Below are 18,954 nucleotides of genomic sequence, written 5' to 3'. Positions count from 1 at the left end.
AGTGTTTGTGGGTTCTGGGTTGTGGGCACATTCACTACATTTAATGTACAGTAATGAGTCAATTTTATTTGTGCAAGCCCTGTACTGTGGTAGGCTGTGCTTGTGTGTAGGAATGAACACTGGGTCGTGGGCATTTTTATTACACTCATAACACCATCGGCCGTGGCCGGAATACCAAACGGAGTACACTCTTTATGTGATTTAACTGGTTCACCGTGGCTTGTTTACTGCATCGCAATGCAGTCGCATTTTCTGGAACTGAACGAGCGAAAAGTTTGGGTGTAAGTCTGGCCGTGATGAGACTTAAACATGGGGCTAGGAAGGCTAGGACAACTTTGAGGCCTCTGGCTTTATCTCAATCTTTTGCCGGGGCACACGCAGAGGTGGGCGGCGGCCAGCAGAGTGAGGTCTCTGGGCCCAGGCTTGACGGCGCTGTGGGAACTTCGAGCAGACGGCTGTTTTGGGTGACCTGCTGCGAAGCTAGAGTGCTTTGGTTAGAAGTGCTTCATAGCCTTTGACGTCTTCTGAAACACAGCGAATCTATCCACAAAATCTTAGCGGAAGTAGTGTGGCAAGCTTTAGAAGGTAGCGCCGTCTTAGCTCACTGTCCCGTAGAGGGTGGGCAAAGATGGGCCTCTACAGCTTCTTCTACTGGAAGAACAGAGTGGTATCCTATGTCTTTAGCACCATCCACCACAGAGAATGCTGCTGAGACAGAGGTACACACTCTGGCTGAGAAGGGGACATTCCAAGACTTTGCAACTTCTTCATGAAGCTCAGGAAGAAAAGGCGCTGGCCTAGAAGACTCCAGTCGGTTTTGCGTGGGCTGCGCAGGCTGCATGTGTGCCGCCCACTCAAGGCCGAGACTCGAGAGAGCAGACAGATCAGCTGGGATTCGATGCTGGCCCGTTTGACGATTTGCGGGCTGAGGGGGAGGTCCACAGAGCTTGCCAAATCCTCACTGTCCGACGCCAAGATAGAGCAGCTGGCCTCCTTTACAGATGCAGCTATCTTGTCATCATCAATGGCGGAAGCGGCGGGCGCTGTCTGTCAGTGAGCGACTCAAGTGAAGCTGGTGAAGATGGCGGGCGAACCGGCGAGCTGGAGAAGGCTCCGGACCCGCTGAGTATGCCGCTTTTTACGGCGCGGCACTATAGCGGGCGGAAGTGCAGACTGAGAAAAATGCCAGGCGAGTGTTCAGAGTCACTATGGGCAATAGCTCGCAATGATGGCAGCCACCGTCAGCGAGCGCAGGGAGCTGCATGATTCTTACACAGGCAGGAAACGCAGATGACATGGCGGTCCCCGACGCTGAGTGTGGCTTAGCGTGAAGCACCCCTATTGGATCTGACGTCACCAAGGGCCTTTCTCGATAGGCTGCTGCAGTTGCCACAGGACAGCCAATAGGCACACGAGCCGTCTTGCCTATGTCTGCATGCTGCCGCAACATGTTTTACATTAAGAATAATTTTACAAAATTAAGGATAATTTTTGGCTTCAATTTCTCGTGGAAAAGAGGTTTTCCCCTAGCGTAAGATATTGCGCAGTATGAGAGAACCTCTCGCAAGAGAACAAAAGCACACTGAAACACATGATATGGAAAGAAACTTTGTTCGTGAGGCAAAATGGCAGGGAATGTCTGGCACGAGATGAAGATGGCAGTCTGCTTTCTCCAGTCTGAGGTGACAAAGAGCCTGTAAAGTCCCAGCGGGAGGTGTAATTGAGCCATAATGAAACATTTTATTGTCTAGTAATTGTCTGATGAAAAAGAATAGAATTAAAACCATTGCAAATGCACATATGCACTCACATGTGCATGCTTCCATTGGTATAAATTCTGTTTTGAAAGCTGTACGCTGTCCAGTAATTGAGTCTGTGAGATTTGATTACGTTCTTGTATAACTTCTGTCACTTTAATTACAGGATCACAAACCCACGTTGTGTTGTGTGGAGGCCTCCAGCCCTGTAACTTGGAGTTCACGGAGGCATTTAATGAGGGACCTGCAGGTTAAAGAAAAAACATTTTGAATTCAGTGTGCGGTAGGCCAAGAGCACAGAAGTGGAAAGATGGTCCGACTCCTAAGTTCAGTGTCCTGAGTTCATGTTCTGTTGTTTTGCCCTGGATTACCTGTTTGTTTATTAAATTAATGATTGCACTTGGGTTCTCTCCGATTCACTCAGAATGACTGACCAGAAATGTATCCAGCAGCATTAAAGAGTTCCTGGATACCTGTATGTTTATTAAATGAATGCTTGCACTTGGGATCTCTCTGCTTCACTCCTGCCTCAATGTTACAGACATAACAATTTAGCTAGTTTAGACGCATGGTAGAGTTGCAGTTATGACATGCAGATGCCAAAATATGTTGAATATATCCGGTTGAAATGTCTTAGTAAAGTGTATGTTCACCGTTTGTAAGTATGTGGTTTTGCTTTAAGCAATTTCAGCTTTAAGGACTGAAAATGTTCCCTCTTTGAATGCAATACATTTTTTGATAAATGGAAAGTAAATTGTGCCAAACTAAGTAATTCCCCAGTGTTTGCGTCCACAGAAAACATCCCTCACATAGAGCAACATGCTTGTAAACACTTTATCTCGCATATGTGTGTTATATGGGAGGGACAATCGAGGTGGTAGATTCGGCCACCCCCCGGCCTGGCAGCAGATGGTTTCAATTGAGCAGGAGATGGTGGGTGGACGTGCTTGCTGGTAATTACTAGGACACCCCTATATGATTCCCTAAATAGAAGCCTTGTTTGGACTAAAAATAAACTCTAGACTACATGAAGGCATCATGACACCTGACCTTTGACAGAATGCTCAGAAGACTTTGACCATGGCCCCATAAATAGCAGTGGTCCCATTTACAGCTCACCTGCAAACGCATGCGCACACACATGTAATGAGCGATAATTGTAAGCAAAGCCCCAGGCAGCAGAACTTTGGCTCAGGAAGGATACCAACTAGTTTAGATTGCAGAAGTGCTGTAAGATATTTGAAGCAACCTCATTCACAACATAAAGATATAAGATGTCAACTGACAGCAGCACATTGAATTAACAGAATTCATGGACGTTTTGCAGTAAAGAATTTGAAGGACTCAGATTCTTCAAATATTTACTTAAATAAGTAGCTTCAGATTTTCTGGCACATTGTTCAATAAAAATGCACAGATAATATAAGTTGAAGCCACAACTATAATGGCACAGAGGCATGATCTCATTGAAATCACTTTCAGAATGATTTTTACAGCTGAAAAAAATGTAACATTGCTAAGCCAAACAGATTTTCACTCTAAAGCCCTTGAGCGTTTAAAGTGGCAGACAAAAGGCAGAATAGCCTACACTTATAATAAAAATGATGCTTTTTATTAAAATATAGTTATAGTGATCTTTGTTGGTGTGAACTGGCCTAAAGTCCTCAAATTGTATTGACTGATAATTCATTAGTAAAACAGAATTTTGTATCACTTATTCATATGGTGGTTATTTTTCAGTGACTTATTTTCGGCAGGGTACACTGTTACACTAATATGTGGTGACCATTTTTTTTTTAATGAATTAATTTAACTGATTAATTCAATACACTGATTCATTCGGGATCAAAAGAGATGCCTGTCTTTATGAGTGGGTCATTGAATCATTCACTCAGCCGATTTGTACAAAACATGTTCATTAAGGAATTTAACGCTCAGAAAACGGTCAGTGGAGCTGAAGGAGTAAGTCGAAATAATCATTGTGTCTAAGTTACTAAATATTAAGTTACTGTTAAAGGTATAATATGTAGGATTTTTCACCACCAGGGGTCACTAATCTCCTACAATAATAAAGTCGTATATAGATGATGCGGAATTATGATCTTGTCGTCGAGCTGATGGATCTTTTATGGAGTGAATACTTTGATGTTTTTAACATGACTGTGGTATGAAGCAGGGCGTGAACGCTAATGAAAGACGTATACCAGCACCACACGCAACATGAGTCACGCGGATATAAAGGAATAAGGACATTTCCTTCTACCGAACTACACGCAAGTGCTGAATTAATACTCACACAGGTCCGTTTATTAGACGAATGAAACTTGAGGTAACGCAGCGCTGTTTCACTTGCTCTAACAGTTACACTATCACACTAAATGGCATTTCAGTGTGTTGAATGTTGTAGTTAGGTTGTTTGTTGGCTATATGAGACTAGCAAGCTAGATCAACATTAAAATAACATACAGATCATATTCTAACATTTCATCATGTTGAACTAAATAACATGGATTAGTTTTATGTACATTTGCTCACCTGTCCGATAAAGTATGGCAACACTCGCAGTTAGTCGCGGACGTGGAGTTCTCGGCATCTCGAAAGATGTTGGTCTTCGTTTTAGTCCTATTTTTGTTTTAAAGTCTGCTTGCCATGGTCCATAATGTTTGAACAAAACAACAACAGCGTGAGCGTCCTGCTAGGCTTAACCCAGTTGTCCATGTCTGTCCCCATGGTTACTATGGCAATACGAGCGGAAAACGATGGTAACGCGGATATGACACCATTGACTGGCGACTCCTGACCTCACCCCTGATCACATGCCCCGTTTCCTGGGTTTAAATTGCAATTTTCTCACAATTTATATGGAAAAATTTGGGATATTGTAAGTAATCAACTAAACAAAATATACAACATTGGCCTATAGTGTAGGGTTTCTCAAACTCGGCCCTGGAAGGCCGCTGTCCTGCAGAGTTTAGCTCCAACCCTGATCAAACACACCTGAGCAAGCTAATCAATGTCTTCAGGATCACTAGAAACTCACAGGTAAGTGTGTTTTTATCAGGGTTGGAGCTAAACTCTGCAGGACAACGGCCCTCCAGGACCGAGTTTGAGAAACCCTGGCCTAGTGGCTTTTGGATATTTTACTGCAAAAATCCTACATATTGTACCTTAAATTAAACTGTTGAACAAAATCAATCTTAAACTTGCAATTGTCTGTTCTGTTCCAATGTTGTTCTATTCTGCACTCTTGCATGTGTTGTTTAAGGGTCTATTACTTGATTTTTTTATGGTATTTTAAATTCTTGCAAGCTAATATAAATGGATTAATTTCTATGTTGATGAAGTTTTTATGTTCAATTTAGTTTCTTCAATTAGTTTTCTTTTTTTCTGTGGCTTTAAAATGTTTCTGTCTTTCTTAAAAACATCAGAGAAAGTCACCTGTCTAATGGGCTGCAACAGATGTTTAAGTCCAATTAAAGGTCTAAAAACAACACACAGAGAAGCACAGACAAACCAAACCTTCTCGTTTCACCTGGGAACACTCTATATCCAGCCGTTGCCCAAAACCATAACCTACAAGAACTTTGACCTGGCCTTCACCAAGCTTCAGCCAATAGTGAGCTGGTATGCCATACATAAAGACAAATGGCCCTATCAGTGTAAAGTGCCTAATAACTGACAGGTGTGTGGGGTTTGGGGGGGGGGGGGGGTTGTGTGGTCAGACACATGTGGTGGCCCTTGATAAGCCACTCTGAAATGAAAGGGCTCATTTGTGGGTGCTCTGTGGATCGGGAACCTCACCTCCAGCTGAGAGAGGAAACAGGTTGGTTTGCTCAGGCAAAGCTAAAGAAGTAGACTCTACCACACAACCATTATCCGAACTTGACCATGACTGACAAGTGTACTCAAGCGTACAACAACCAGCATCCAGGATGCTTTTACATTATGGATTATGGTTGCCTTGCCATAATTTGAAGTAAATTATCAAATTATCATCTCAATCAAATAGCTTATATTGAAATTGCTGACGCTTGAATGCAATATTTAGTGTAATATTTACATTTAAACTCATTGCTTTATTTATCTTTATATTTGTGAACAGTATACACTAACATTCAAAAGTTTGGAGGTACTAAATCAAAAAATAATAATTTTATATTTGACAGTAAAGACATGTATAATATTACAAAAGATTTCCAAAAAATGCTGCTCTTTTAAACTTAAAAAAATATCACAATTTTCACAAAATAAATATTATGCAGCAGCATTGATTATAATAATAAATGTTTCTTGAGTAGTAAATCATCATATTATAATGATTTCTGAAGGATCATGTGACACTGAATAATGATACTGAAAATAATTAACTACATTTTATAATAAAATAGAAAATTGTAATAGTATAGAATTGTAATAAATAAATGGCAGCCTTGATGACCATAAGAGACTTTTTTCAGAAAAAATAAAATAAAAATCCTACCAACCCCAAATATTTTACTGTGTAAAATGATAAATAATTATTCATATGAATTATTTTGCTGAATTTCAGTTGATTATTATAAAATAAGTCATAAATTAAATAATTATTAATAATTATGTTGTTGTTTATTAAATAGAAGAGACAATTATTAGCCTATATACATTTTGGAAAATGGAAAATGTAACCTTAATACGATGCAGTATTTGGACGCATTCACTGCAGTCTCCAGAGATTATGAATGTTTTTGTCCCCATTGGCTCTCCTTGAGATTTTAACTAATAATTGTTTCAGTATGTCTGTCGGTCCAAAGTCTCAGGAGTGAGAAAGGGAGGTGCATAAGATCCATTCGGCTTCATTACCAGAAAAATATTCCAAATAGGGCAACAGACCTTTCCTTCTTGAAACTGATGCGATCAGTTTTCTGATCATCTGACAGCCTGAATGCTATAGTTTGTTTTAGGTTGTGGCTTCCAGACACTGTTTTCCTTTAGCTTGAATTAATCAAGTTCAGTAAGAACGGAGAGGGAGAAAAAGAAAGTGAACGGTATTATCTGATTTACATATAATTAATGCAAACCACTCACAAACAAATGTTAATTTATAATTAAATGTTTCCATTTTGGGATGTTTCTCATGCTTGTAAAAAGATGGCAATTCCGAAGTCCTTGTTGGTCACCATGAGGCAAAAAGTATATAAGTCAATATAGGTTTAGTTGTTGTTGTTGTTTAAATGTAGAATATTTTCCGGTTGTGATTAGAGGTAGTGTGTGTGTGTGTGTGTGTGTGTGTGTGTGTGTGTGTGTGTGTGTGTGTGTGTGTGTGTGTGTGTGTGTGTGTGTGTGTGTGTGTGTGTGTGTGTGTGTGTGTGTGTGTGTGTGTGTGTGTGTGTGGTTATTTATTGTGGTACAATATTATAGTAATTGTTAGTTATTAGGTTATTTTGTAATATGATTGCTATAATCAGCTGTTTATGATGTGAAGTCGGGCACTGAATGCTTTTGATATTGACCTATATTTAGGCTACATTTCATTTATTTAATTGTTTAACTTATTGTTTCTTACTATAAAGCCAGAACGTCACATCTGCACTGTAACTATTATGAAGACCAGGAATAAACCATCCAGCTGTTCTCTAATGGATTTGTAATCGCTGAAAGAGAGCTTTCCAGCTGTTCTTTAATAGATTTATAATGACTGCTTGGAACAACTTTTGTATAAGTCTGTTGAGGCTGTAGAACTGAGGTTTTCTCAACACTAGGCTATATTAGCATATTTCTCGAAACTAAAAATTCATACAGCATACAGCAAATGTTTCAAATGCAGTTTGTGTTGGTTTGCTCATTGTTATTATTTTAAATGTTTCATTCAACATTTGTAAATCGCTTTGGAAAAATCGATTTGAAAAGCTAAAGGATTAAAGTTGCCTAAATAAATGTAGCTATATGGCATCTATCAGTTAACGTACAACAAAAGGATAACATATAGGCTAGGCCTAAAAACTGATAAATAGCTTCTATATTTTAAAATGTGCACTACTTTTATTGGAGATTTGTCGGACATAGACATAGAAATTTTTTTAAAGAGAGTTATTAAAATATTAGCGAGAAGATAATTTACGTAAGCCTATTGAGATTCAGAAGATGTGAAAATTGTAAAATTTGCTTTATATTTATTTTATCACTTAATTTGCCATATTTGCCATTGTTATATACAGGCCAATAGGCAAGGCAAGTTTATTTATATAGCTCATTTTATAGCCTATACTATGGGCTAATTAATTATCATGTTGAGGAATTAACATGATCACAAAATAAAAGCAAGAGAAATTAAAACAGTCATTAAATGAATTAATATATGAAGAGTTCAGATGCAAAAGCCTCTAAATGCCATTTGAAATTTTCTTCTTTAATGATCAGTAATTTCACTTAAATGGCAATGATAATTACCTATTAATTGTTATTTAAGTGAAATTACTGAACTTAAATATACAAGTTTGATAAAAAATCATCATTAAAGAAGAAAATTTCAAATGGCATTTAGAGGCTTTTGCATCTGAACTCTTCATATTTATATATATATATATATATATATATATATATATATATATATATATATATATATATATATATATATATATATAAAGATAATAGAGTTTGTAACGTATGATCTTAAAGTTTAATTAAAAATAGTAAATAAATAAATAACTCTATTTCCAACAAATAGATACAAACACAAACAATTTTTTTAATCATCTCTTCACCTCACAGATATATTCTTGCTGTATAGTTATTGGGTTGTGCTGCCCTCTACTGGTGGCATTCGTTGCCTTCATTTAACCAAAAAGTCACGAAGTCAGATTTAGACATTTAAAAAAAAAAAAAAAAAATAAGTAAATAAATTCTAACCACAGTAATACAATTGATATTAAAATCTGAACATGCAAAATGTTTCACAGGCAGAGAGCCTCTCAGTCTCTTTTTGGCTAAAGATCCCATAAAGTCTTCAAAATGGATTTTCCAAAACTGGAATAGTACTCCAACTTTGCATAATAGGCTACACTGTGAGAGAATATTTAGTCAATTGTAACTGTAATTTATCAAATGAGGAAAAAAATAGGCCTACATATATGCGTTCACATACTAAAGTATCAACAGCAACCAAAGCAAAGCAATATCCAAATTCAGAAAGAGTTCAAAGCGTTCAGACATTAGGGTGTACTACTGTGTCAGAACGGACTAAGATACAGGGAGTGTTTAGTCTCATCATCAGATGGGGCTCTGCCACAGGCTGTTCATTTAATGGTGAGATACAAAAGTCTGGCTCTACAAGACTATAGGGAGTGTTTGACTATTATAGGCCTGCCTAGATTAGCATTAATTAGATAATTGGTAATAAGAGGACACAAATTCAAAGGTTGCAAATGAAGTGATTATCTCGGTTGGAGAGAGTTGCACAAGTGGGTGTTAGTATGTCTTTTGATATGATGTTTATTTGATCCTGTGAGTAAAATATGTGTTTGTCTATTGTTAGTTTTTAATTTCGTATGAACTTTTAGATTTTTTTAATGCAGAAAGAAGCATATGTGTGTGATCAATGTAGTCATCATTGAAGACCCACCTGTTTAATAAATGATTTTCCTTGTATAATTCTATGCATTTAATCAGATTAATTGTCCATTGTTTATAATATACATATGAGATTCATGCAAAAGAGTTCATATCAATAAAAGTCTATAATATGTTAACAGTAAAATAATGGAAAGTATTCGTTGATTAATTCTACATTAGAAAAAGTTTTATTATACTGTATAGCCTACGGGTGTTTCAAGATGGGGTTCAGGAAGCAGGACGGGAATGGAATCTGACTGGGATACTGGGAACAGAAGGAGAGAGAAAGGGATTATAAGCACCAGAATGGCACTTTTTAAATTTCTTAAAGCCACAGGTTGATGGGTAGAATAGCATGATGTTAAACACTCCTGTACAGTAGGTGGCGGTATGCATTTAAAAGTTGGTTGCAATCCGCCATTTTTCCAGAGAAGAAGATGTAGATGGTGATGGTGATGTCAGAGAATGTCTAATGTCTAAATGTTTGGAATGTAGATCCAAGGACGATGTAGAACATGTATTAATGCATTGTAAGAAATATAGAGATGAGAGGATAAGGCTAAAACAAAAGATAAGTAAGGCAGGAAGAAAGTGGAACCTTAAAGGTTTATTAGGCACAACAGGAGATGGGGTAAAGGATACACAGAAAGCAGTTATACATTTTTTGAAAAACATAGGAATATATAAGAGGATATAGTTGTTGTTTTTTTAATACAAAGTAGTCCCAACGAATAGCCCGTGTTACATACTCTGATACAGTAGGTGGCGGTATGCACCTTTAAAGTCATGGTTGCAATCTGCCATAACACGAAAAAGAAGAAGAAGAAGAAGAAGAAAATGATAAAGAAATGCTGAGAAGATTTTTATTTTTTTGTTTTTGTTTTTAAAAAGTACAGGGCTTTCAAAAAGAATTTAATATTGTAGAAAATATATATCTCCTGCTATACACTCCAGTCCAGCGGTGGCGGTAATACAATTGATTGTTGTCAACCGTCATTTAAACTGAAGAAGAAGAAGATGTCTGTTTTGGTTTTTGTTGAATAGGCAGTTCACAGTCTATTCGTTAATAAAACGTCTTTTTGAAATATATTATACAATAGGCTACTGTATTAACGATACGATAAAACAATATATTTAACAAAAGCCATTGTTAAAGTATACAAACGGTAACGTTAGATTGAATGTTGATCCCTTAAACACGATGGTGTTCGTATGTTGTGCATATAACTGTAGAAACACGGCTGTGAGTAACTCGACCGTCTCATTCCACCAGTAAGCGCAAAGCTTTCTCTTTAAATGATGTTAAAACATTATTGATGGTGTGGAATTACTGCTATGTCAATGATCTCGTATTTGTTTTTGTTTCAGATTCCCACTGAAGGACCGCAACTTGCTAAAAAAGTGGCTTCACAAATTAAGATGGAAAGACTGGAAACCTGCTCCAAATAGTAAAATTTGCTCTGTCCATTTTGAAAAGAAGTGTCTTATTCAAGATGGAAAGAGAACAAGACTTCAACCATGGGCTGTGCCGACTATATTTTCATTCCCAAGCCGTTTTGCGGAAAGAAAGGTGCGTGAAACTATTTTAAGCATAACAGGGTAACGTTACAGTGTCTTGTTTCATTTTACTGGTCACTCACTTTTAGGTTTTTCACCTGTTTATTTTGTAAATTAATTCGTATACGAATGTACTGTAATTCAATTAATAAAGGTAATAAACAATGTGTTTTGAAAAATTATAAAAAAAAATTAGAATAATTAAAGTTTAAAGTCAAGCAGGTGCAAATTGTTTTTGTGTAGCCGCCTAATTATAGTGTCACGCACTATAGGAAACTGGTTTGTAATTTCATGTCAAGGACCCAAAAATGTATCTATGTATGTAATATTTTTGTATTTCTTTCTGGATTCTACCCTACAGGTTAAAATCAACCCTAGAAGCAGAAGAGCTTTGGTGAGTTACACACACTGATCTATATAGAATGACATTATATTATATAGATAAGTGGTTACACTGCGTTCTTTATTTGCATTATGAAATATGTCTTTGAAATACAAATGAAAGGGTGTGTTTACACGCAAATGCATTTACAGAGAAATGACAATTTTAGGAACAATTTTATGAAATTAATATTTTAATGTGAAATTATACATCAAAAATGTGACCCCATAAGTGATAAAATATACAACACAGTTTAAGGTTTCACTGATGCTGCATCAGCATCAATATGATACCAGGTACTGAAGAGGATCAGAGCAGCATATTTTAGAATGGCTTGGCTTTTATTCAGCATTGCATCTGTACACCACATTTTGAGGCAGCTTAGAGCTACCTTAACTCACCTGCATATAGATTTGTGAAACTGAGCTTTTTGAAACTCGGAATCAAATTAAATTTAGCAAAATGTTTTACTGTTTTGTACCGCACAAAATTTCACACACTGGCGCCACCTGCTGGTTAAAAGCTTGCAACTGCAACAAACAAGCCCAAACACGCAGAAAGACATATTTTCCAATTTAGCAGTTTTACAGTTTTCTTGAGGATCTAAAAATCCTCAAATACTCTTATGAAATGGTTGTATAATTGTTCAAAAATGTATTTGTAGGGCTTGATTTGTGGAGGGTGTTACTAATCATTCCTACGTAAGACTACTAGACTTCCTTTTTTATTATACAAATGTGCCATTAAAATGCTTGCATTTTAAAGCCATTGACACTGGTTCACTGATATTGAAGTCGTGCAGATGCCTTGTATCTGCCTTGTTCATTAATTGTGATTGGTGACCAAATTTTCCTCTTCCCTGTCATTTGTAATTTTAGGGAAATGTAAGTGACTCAAACTCCTCTCTTCAAGCAGCACCTGATTTGAAAGCAGAAACCTCACAGACATCTTACTCAGGAAAGCCTGAGCACAGAACCACAGAGAAGAGTTTACACCCGAACAAAACAGAAAATCGTTCGAGCGTTTCCCCACAGCAGCCGACAGAAACCGAAAAAAGGTCTGCAGCTGCTCATCAGATGCACGCAACATGTGTTGTGTTTATGTTATTTTGTTTTAATTGTTATTCTTTTCATTTGTTTGTTCAGCCCACCATGGACCATCCTGGGTGATATAGACCTGGAGAGAAGCATGACTATACCGAGTTTCTTTCACAGTGGATACTGTTTGCCCAATGTAATGTGCATTTTTACCTTCGTTTTGCATATAGAATGTGTGTAAAGACATTGTAATATTATTTAAGTACAAAAATTTAGTTCTACCGATTAACAGTTGTCGTTTTTTCTTCAGAACATTCGCTGGACTGGAGACAATGAATTAAATATTGTAAGTAATCATGTGGTGTTGTTGATAACATTTCAAGAAAATCTTAATTATACATTTCCTGTTATTTCTTAATCAGATGCCTCATGTGGCTTATGGTGTTCTTGGACAAACAAACCCCCATATAATTGAGGTATGGCTGTTTACATTAGAACTGCAATGCAGCTTTTTTTGTTATGTGTGTCAGTTATTGGCTAAGGTTTCATCAGAAAGATTTATTTTTGGATAAGTCTCTGGAGAATTGCATTTTTACAAAAAGATGATGTTATTAAAAAAAGTTAACCTTTCACATCCTGTCTTGCATAATGCTGTGCTTTACATAGCGAGAATGACAACTACCCTTTTAGATTGAGTGCAATTTTTTTTTTGTGAAAATGGAGCATAACTTTTGACATAATGGTGTCCTATTTTCATAATTTTAGTGTTTTTTTATAATCATTCTGATTTTATGAAGCAGCCGTAACTATAATGATAATGACACTGAGGAATGATACCATTGGAAATTGGAAAAATTAAATACATGGATATCAAAATCCATTTAAAGCAGCAGACCACATAACTGCAGCATATCACCCCTTGGTATTCAGTGAGGAAAATAAGTATTTGAACACCCTGCTATTTTGCAAGTTTTCTCACTTAGAAATCATGGAGGGGTCTGAAGTTGTCATCGTAGGTGCATGTCCACTGTGAGAGACATAATCTAAATAAAAAATCCAGAAATCACAATGTATGATTTTTTTTTTTTACCTATTTATTTGTATGATACAGCTGCAAATAAGTATTTGAACACCTGAGAATCAATTTTAATATTTGGTACAGTAGCCTTTGTTTGCAATTACAGAGATCAAAATTTTCCTGTAGTTTTTCACCAGGTTTTCACACTGCAGGAGGGATTTTGGCCCACTCCTCGACACAGATCTTCTCTAGATCAGTCAGGTTTCTGGGCTGTCGCTGAGAAACATGGAGTTTGAGCTCCTCCAAAGATTCTCTATTGTGCTTAGGACTGGAGACTGGCTAGGCCACGCCAGAACCTTGATGTGCTTCTTACAGAGCCACTCCTTGGTTATGCTGGCTATGTGCTTCAGGTCATTTTCATGTTGGAAGACCCAGCCTCAACCCATCTTCAATGCTCTATCTGAGGGAAGGAGGTTGTTTCCCAAAATCTTGCAATACATGGCCCCGGTCATCCTCTCCGTAATACAGTGCAGTCGCCCCGTCTCATGTGCAGAAAAACACCCCCCAAAGCATGATACTACCACCCTCATTCTTCACAGTAGGGATGGTGTTCTTGGGATGGTACTCATTATTCTTCTTCCTCCAAACACGCTTAGTGGAATTATGACCAAAAAGGTCTATTTTGGTCTCATCTGACCACATAACTTTCTCACATGTCTTCTCTGGATCATCCAAATTGTCATTGGCAAACTTAAGACGAGCCTTGACATGTGCTGGTTTAAGCAGGGGAACCTTCCGTGCCATGCATGATTTCAAACCATGACGTCTTAGTGTATTACCAACAGTAACCTTGGAAATGGTGGTCCCAGCTCTTTTCAGGTCATTGACCAGCTCCTCCTGTGTAGTTCTGGGCTGATTTCTCACATTTCTTAGGATCGTTGAGACCCCACGAGGTGAGATCTTGCACGGAGCCCCATCAGTCCGAGAGAGATTGACAGTCATGTTTAGCTTCTTCCGTTTTCTAATGACTGCTCCAACAGTGGACCTTTTTTCACCAAGCTGCTTGGCAATTTCCCCGTAGGCCTTTCCAGCCTTGTGGAGGTGTACAATTTTGTCTCTAGTGTCTTTGGACAGCCCTTTGGTCTTGGCCATGTTAGTAGTTGGATTCTTACTGATCGTATTGGGTGGACAGGTGTCTTTATGCAGCTAACGACCTCAAACAACTTTTTTTTTAATCTAATTTAGCATGATAAATGGAGTGGAGGTGGACATTTTAAAGGCAGACTAAACAGGTTTTTGAGGGTCAGAATTCTAGCTGATGGACAGGTGTTCAAATACTTATTTGCAGCTGTATCATACAAATAAATAGTTAAAAAAAACATATATTTTGATTCCTGGATTTTTTTTTTTTTTTTAAATTATCTCTCAAAGTGGACATGCACCTACGATGGCAATTTCAGACCCCTCCTAAGTGGGAGAACTTGCAAAATAGCGGGGTGTTCAAATACTTATTTTCCTTACTGTAGATGTCAATATAGTTATTATAGATACCTTTTTTTGTTTTTTGGGCCTTTATATATAATATAATAGAATACTAACTTTTTTTAACTGTAGCAGAATAAGAACTATTTTAACCTTTCTCTCAGGTTAAAGAGAGGTGGGAATGGCTTGGGCTGGATGTTAGAGGTCCGTTCTCTCCAACAGTAGACAAGCACACGCACATCATGACCCTGACTGACTACCATTCCAAATGGGTGGAAGCTTTTCCTTTGACTCAGAAACTCAGCCAGGATGTGGCCCAGTGTCTTGCAGAAGTCTTCAGTCAGCAGGGATACCCTCTCGGAATTCTCTCCCGGCTTCCTAAGCGGATCCTCTTGGAAGTAAGAGATTCATAGACTTCCTTCCTTTCAAAAGTTTTGGCTTAGTGAGATTTTTTTTTTTTTTTAAAAGAGAAGAAATTCATACTTTTTATTTAGCAAGAGCATATTCAATTGAAGTGACAGTATACTTTTACATTGTTACAAGAAAAATCACTTTTGTATAGGGTCCAATTCTCACTATTAACTAGTTGCTAATTACCATGCATATTACTAGGATATTAGTTTTTAGTACTTATAAAGCACACATGCCTTATTCTGCATGATAATTGAGGCCGGTGTGACTGATGCTCTCCGCACAGGTCTTCAGAAGCATAAACCGCCGTTTCCCACCTCTCTGAACAACTAACCTCATTACAATCATATTCTACATCCCTTAATCCCACCCATTATCTAAACTTAACAACTACCTTACTAACTATTAATAAGCAGTAATTAGGAGTTTGAGGCAAAAGTTGTAGTTAATAGTGAGAATTGGACCCTAAACAAAAGTGTTTAACGATTTTTCTTGTAACAATGTAAAATGTACTGTCACAGTGTGACCGAAAAATCTATTTAAAATAAATGCCGTTCTTTTGAATTAAAAAAAGTTAATATTTCACAATATTACTGATTTTACTGTATCTTTAATTTAAAAAAAAATGCAGCTTTGTTGAACAGAATCTGATACTATTGATATGATACTTCTTTAGAAACATTAAAAAAAAAAACTTAACCCAAAACATTTGATTGTTAATGTGTATCTACAAATTCCTTTATCAGTCATTTGTTTTGGAAAAACAGTTCAGTTTCATACAATTGATTAATGGCCATCATTGTTCCATTTTCTGTCAGATTAACCGTGAGTTGAAGAAACGGCTGAGATTGAATGCAAATGCCTTGGTGATACACCACCGTCAAACTGGTTACATGGACTTGGTCACCGAATCACTTCTTAATGAGTACAACATCTTCAGACATTTAACTGCCAATATCACTTTTGAATTATTTAAAATGTATCCAATATGTGATGTGATTTGATTTAACACTAATATTAGCTTTTTAACAGAAATGGCATTTAACTATTTTATGATCAATCTACTGTATTTTTATAATGGTGGAAAAAAGCTGCACTGTAAAAATATATTGTTTCTACATGTCCAGCATTATTTATTGTGTATTTCAGGATGCTGGATGAGCTGGTAAAGAAACACAGCAGCATCTGGCACATCCACCTCCCTGCTGCCACTCTGCGCCTCTGCTGCACGAATCACCCCACCACCAAAGACAAACCCTTTACCCGCATGTATGCCAGTGACCCGCCCTTCTCCTTATCCCCCAGAGAACTGCCTGTAAGCCACCATGTCACTCACAGTTTACATGCTGTCTTTTTCCTGATTTGTACTGTACTGTAAATTGACTGTCTTGGCAGTTTGGTTTACTTATTCTTCTGTTTGTTTTTGTTTGGTCTCTATAGTACAGTGCTACTGATATTCGCTTGAGTTCTTTTGTTATCCCAACCACTGAAGCCAACAATCTATGAGCTCTGTCAGACACTTCGGTAAGAGGCCTGTTTACAAATTAAATGGGATTCTGTTGTTTGATTGGGTATCATTTGTGACAATTTTTTTAAACCCCATTTTTCAGGTCCACTGCCTGCGGGATCAGAATTTTTACAAGTAAAGAAACTAAAAGTTTTGTCAGGTTTACATGACCTTGTGTTTTTCCATGTACATAGACTGTAAGTAAAGCAAGTTTGCACTGTTTCCTTGTACAAATATGATAAAGAAATACAATTATTTTTAAAACGGTAAAAGAAGCAATATTTTCTTGTCCTTGTTTTTCCCCTTTTATTTTATAGTTAGTTACAGTTCTTGAATTTGATTGGCGTACACTGTTTGTATCTCTTGGTTGTCTGTGTTTTTGTGTGTCATAGACAGACTGTAAGTTTTAGTGGTGGGAATTTTACAGAACTACAGATGAGTTTTACAATAACCACATTATATGGTTTATTTACTATATGCTAACTAGACATATAAAGCCTTAAAAAGATAGTTAACTAAAAATGTTTGTAATTTTTTTCCCCTTTGGAACACAACAGAAATCAATTGGACGAATGCAAGTTACCAAACAGTTTTGGGGGGGGGGAGTAAATACTTACAGAATTGTCATTTTTGAATGAACTTTAAATAGTGCTGAGACTGGTTATGATACCAGCACAGCAGTGACGACCCAGTGCTTCAGGTGGCGCTATTGAGCAGTTTTGGCTCTTTAAGTGAGCAATGAAGAAGAGCTGCAAGATACACGATTCACAAGTTTCTTATGCTAACATGTGCTTTCGGAATTATCGTTTTTACTAGTTTCCTAGTCAAATTTGGAAACGAATGCCCTCTAAAGTCAAAATTTGAAAGCGATGAGCTCGTAATCACCACTTCAGAAGTGGAAAGTAGGCAACCCGATAGCAACCTGTTAGTTGTGATGAATCGTGCAAGTATCTCAACTCATAACCTCTTGCAAAAATGTACCTACTCTTTGTAAATGCTTGCAGCTGGCTTCTTAACACAAATTTAAAAGTTAAACATACGTTAATAATCGGTATTGATTTAAAATGAGAAAATTAATCATAATGATTGGTCGGTGAGTTAACCAAACGCTATATTTGCCCTTTTCCAATCCCATAATTATGAATTGACAGGATGACAAATGGAGGAAAGACCACTGTGTAAAAGACTTCAGGAGCTTCTGTTAAATAGCTGTGTTTCTCGAGACAACTTTTTCAAGAGACTAAACCTGCTTTATATTTTAATGAATGTTTATCTTTATCTAAGTGGGTACAAGCATGTAGCTGACAAATCCTAATTATTGTGTCTATTTCTTTCAGCAATATGACAGTAAGAACAGTTCTGTTATTTACTTGTCAGATTAGCTTTTGACCACAGCACACACCATACACGTATACACACACACACACCCTGGTGAAAATGAAATATATTTAGTATACTTGCAGCCATACTAATTTAGAATACTTCAATTAGTTAACTTGAAGTGTGCAATTTTTAAACAAACTAATTTTGTACTAGGGATATTTTAGTGCTAATTCAGTTGTAGTAAAAACTAACTTTTATTGTATTTAGTCTACTTTTGTGAAATAATCGGACAACTTAAATTTTAGTTCACAAACATGTACCCTGTTTTCTTCATTTCCCTGTGTGTGTAATAAGCAGATTGCACATTTGTTGGTCTATTGGTACATTACTAACGCTCTTTAAATAACACAAAAAATATTGCGCTATTAGACCAGTTCTTTGTTGGTCAATGGCGTGCAGTCTATTTTAGTTGTATGAAAATAGCAATGTGCCTGAACACCTCGTTTTCAGACCAGCATGCCCATGGGTGCACGAATGGGCGCAAATGCATTTTCTATTTAAACAACATGGCACAGGACTTAAAAAAAACGGTGTCGGGGTGAAATTAGCAAGACGCATTGCATTGTGCTTGGTGCTGCATTGCGCTGGGTGTATGATAGGGCCCTAAGTTTCCATTACAAACTACTGTCATGATATTTCACCTAAAGATTACAATTCGGTCATCAATAACTCATGTTACTTTCATCTTCTTTGAAAAATTTTTACACTTCTCATCTTCGAAACACAAATGATGATATTTTTAATGAAACCTGAGAGATTTTTGTCCCTCCGTTATAAGTCTATAAAACCAATTCTTTGACGCTTTTTCATAAATACAGTAACACAATCTATGA

General features: G+C 37.0%; 1 protein-coding gene across 1 annotated transcript; it reads left to right on the top strand.

Moving 5' to 3' along the window:
- Window positions 1-10,167: 10,167 nt before the first annotated feature.
- LOC120489721 (uncharacterized) lies at window positions 10,168-17,006 on the top strand. The gene is made up of 12 exons (XM_039686770.2): window positions 10,168-10,616; window positions 10,713-10,914; window positions 11,263-11,295; window positions 12,162-12,340; window positions 12,429-12,516; window positions 12,631-12,666; window positions 12,743-12,796; window positions 14,985-15,218; window positions 16,050-16,156; window positions 16,381-16,546; window positions 16,672-16,755; window positions 16,842-17,006. Exons 1-11 carry the CDS (start codon window positions 10,546-10,548, stop codon window positions 16,735-16,737), a joined length of 1,236 nt encoding a protein of 411 aa, XP_039542704.2. The 5' UTR covers window positions 10,168-10,545; the 3' UTR covers window positions 16,738-16,755; window positions 16,842-17,006.
- The last annotated feature ends 1,948 nt before the right edge of the window (window positions 17,007-18,954 follow it).

The sequence above is a fragment of the Pimephales promelas genome, chromosome 3 (genome assembly GCF_988280905.1).
Source record: "Pimephales promelas chromosome 3, fPimPro1.hap1.1, whole genome shotgun sequence".
Classification (NCBI taxonomy): Eukaryota; Metazoa; Chordata; class Actinopteri; order Cypriniformes; family Leuciscidae; genus Pimephales; species Pimephales promelas.
Note: the sequence above shows the minus strand (reverse complement) of the source record. Positions and strands in the feature narration are given on the sequence as shown.

What these genes read in the sequence shown, in the direction of transcription:
- LOC120489721 (XM_039686770.2), top strand. Translation starts at nt 10,546, where the DNA reads ATGGTGTTCGTATGTTGTGCATATAACTGTAGAAACACGGCTGTGAGT. An exon ending in CCGACAGAAACCGAAAAAAG is followed by an intron (nt 12,341 to 12,428) that starts GTCTGCAGCTGC and finishes TTGTTTGTTCAG; the next exon opens with CCCACCATGGACCATCCTGG. An exon ending in ACCGAATCACTTCTTAATGA is followed by an intron (nt 16,157 to 16,380) that starts GTACAACATCTT and finishes TGTGTATTTCAG; the next exon opens with GATGCTGGATGAGCTGGTAA.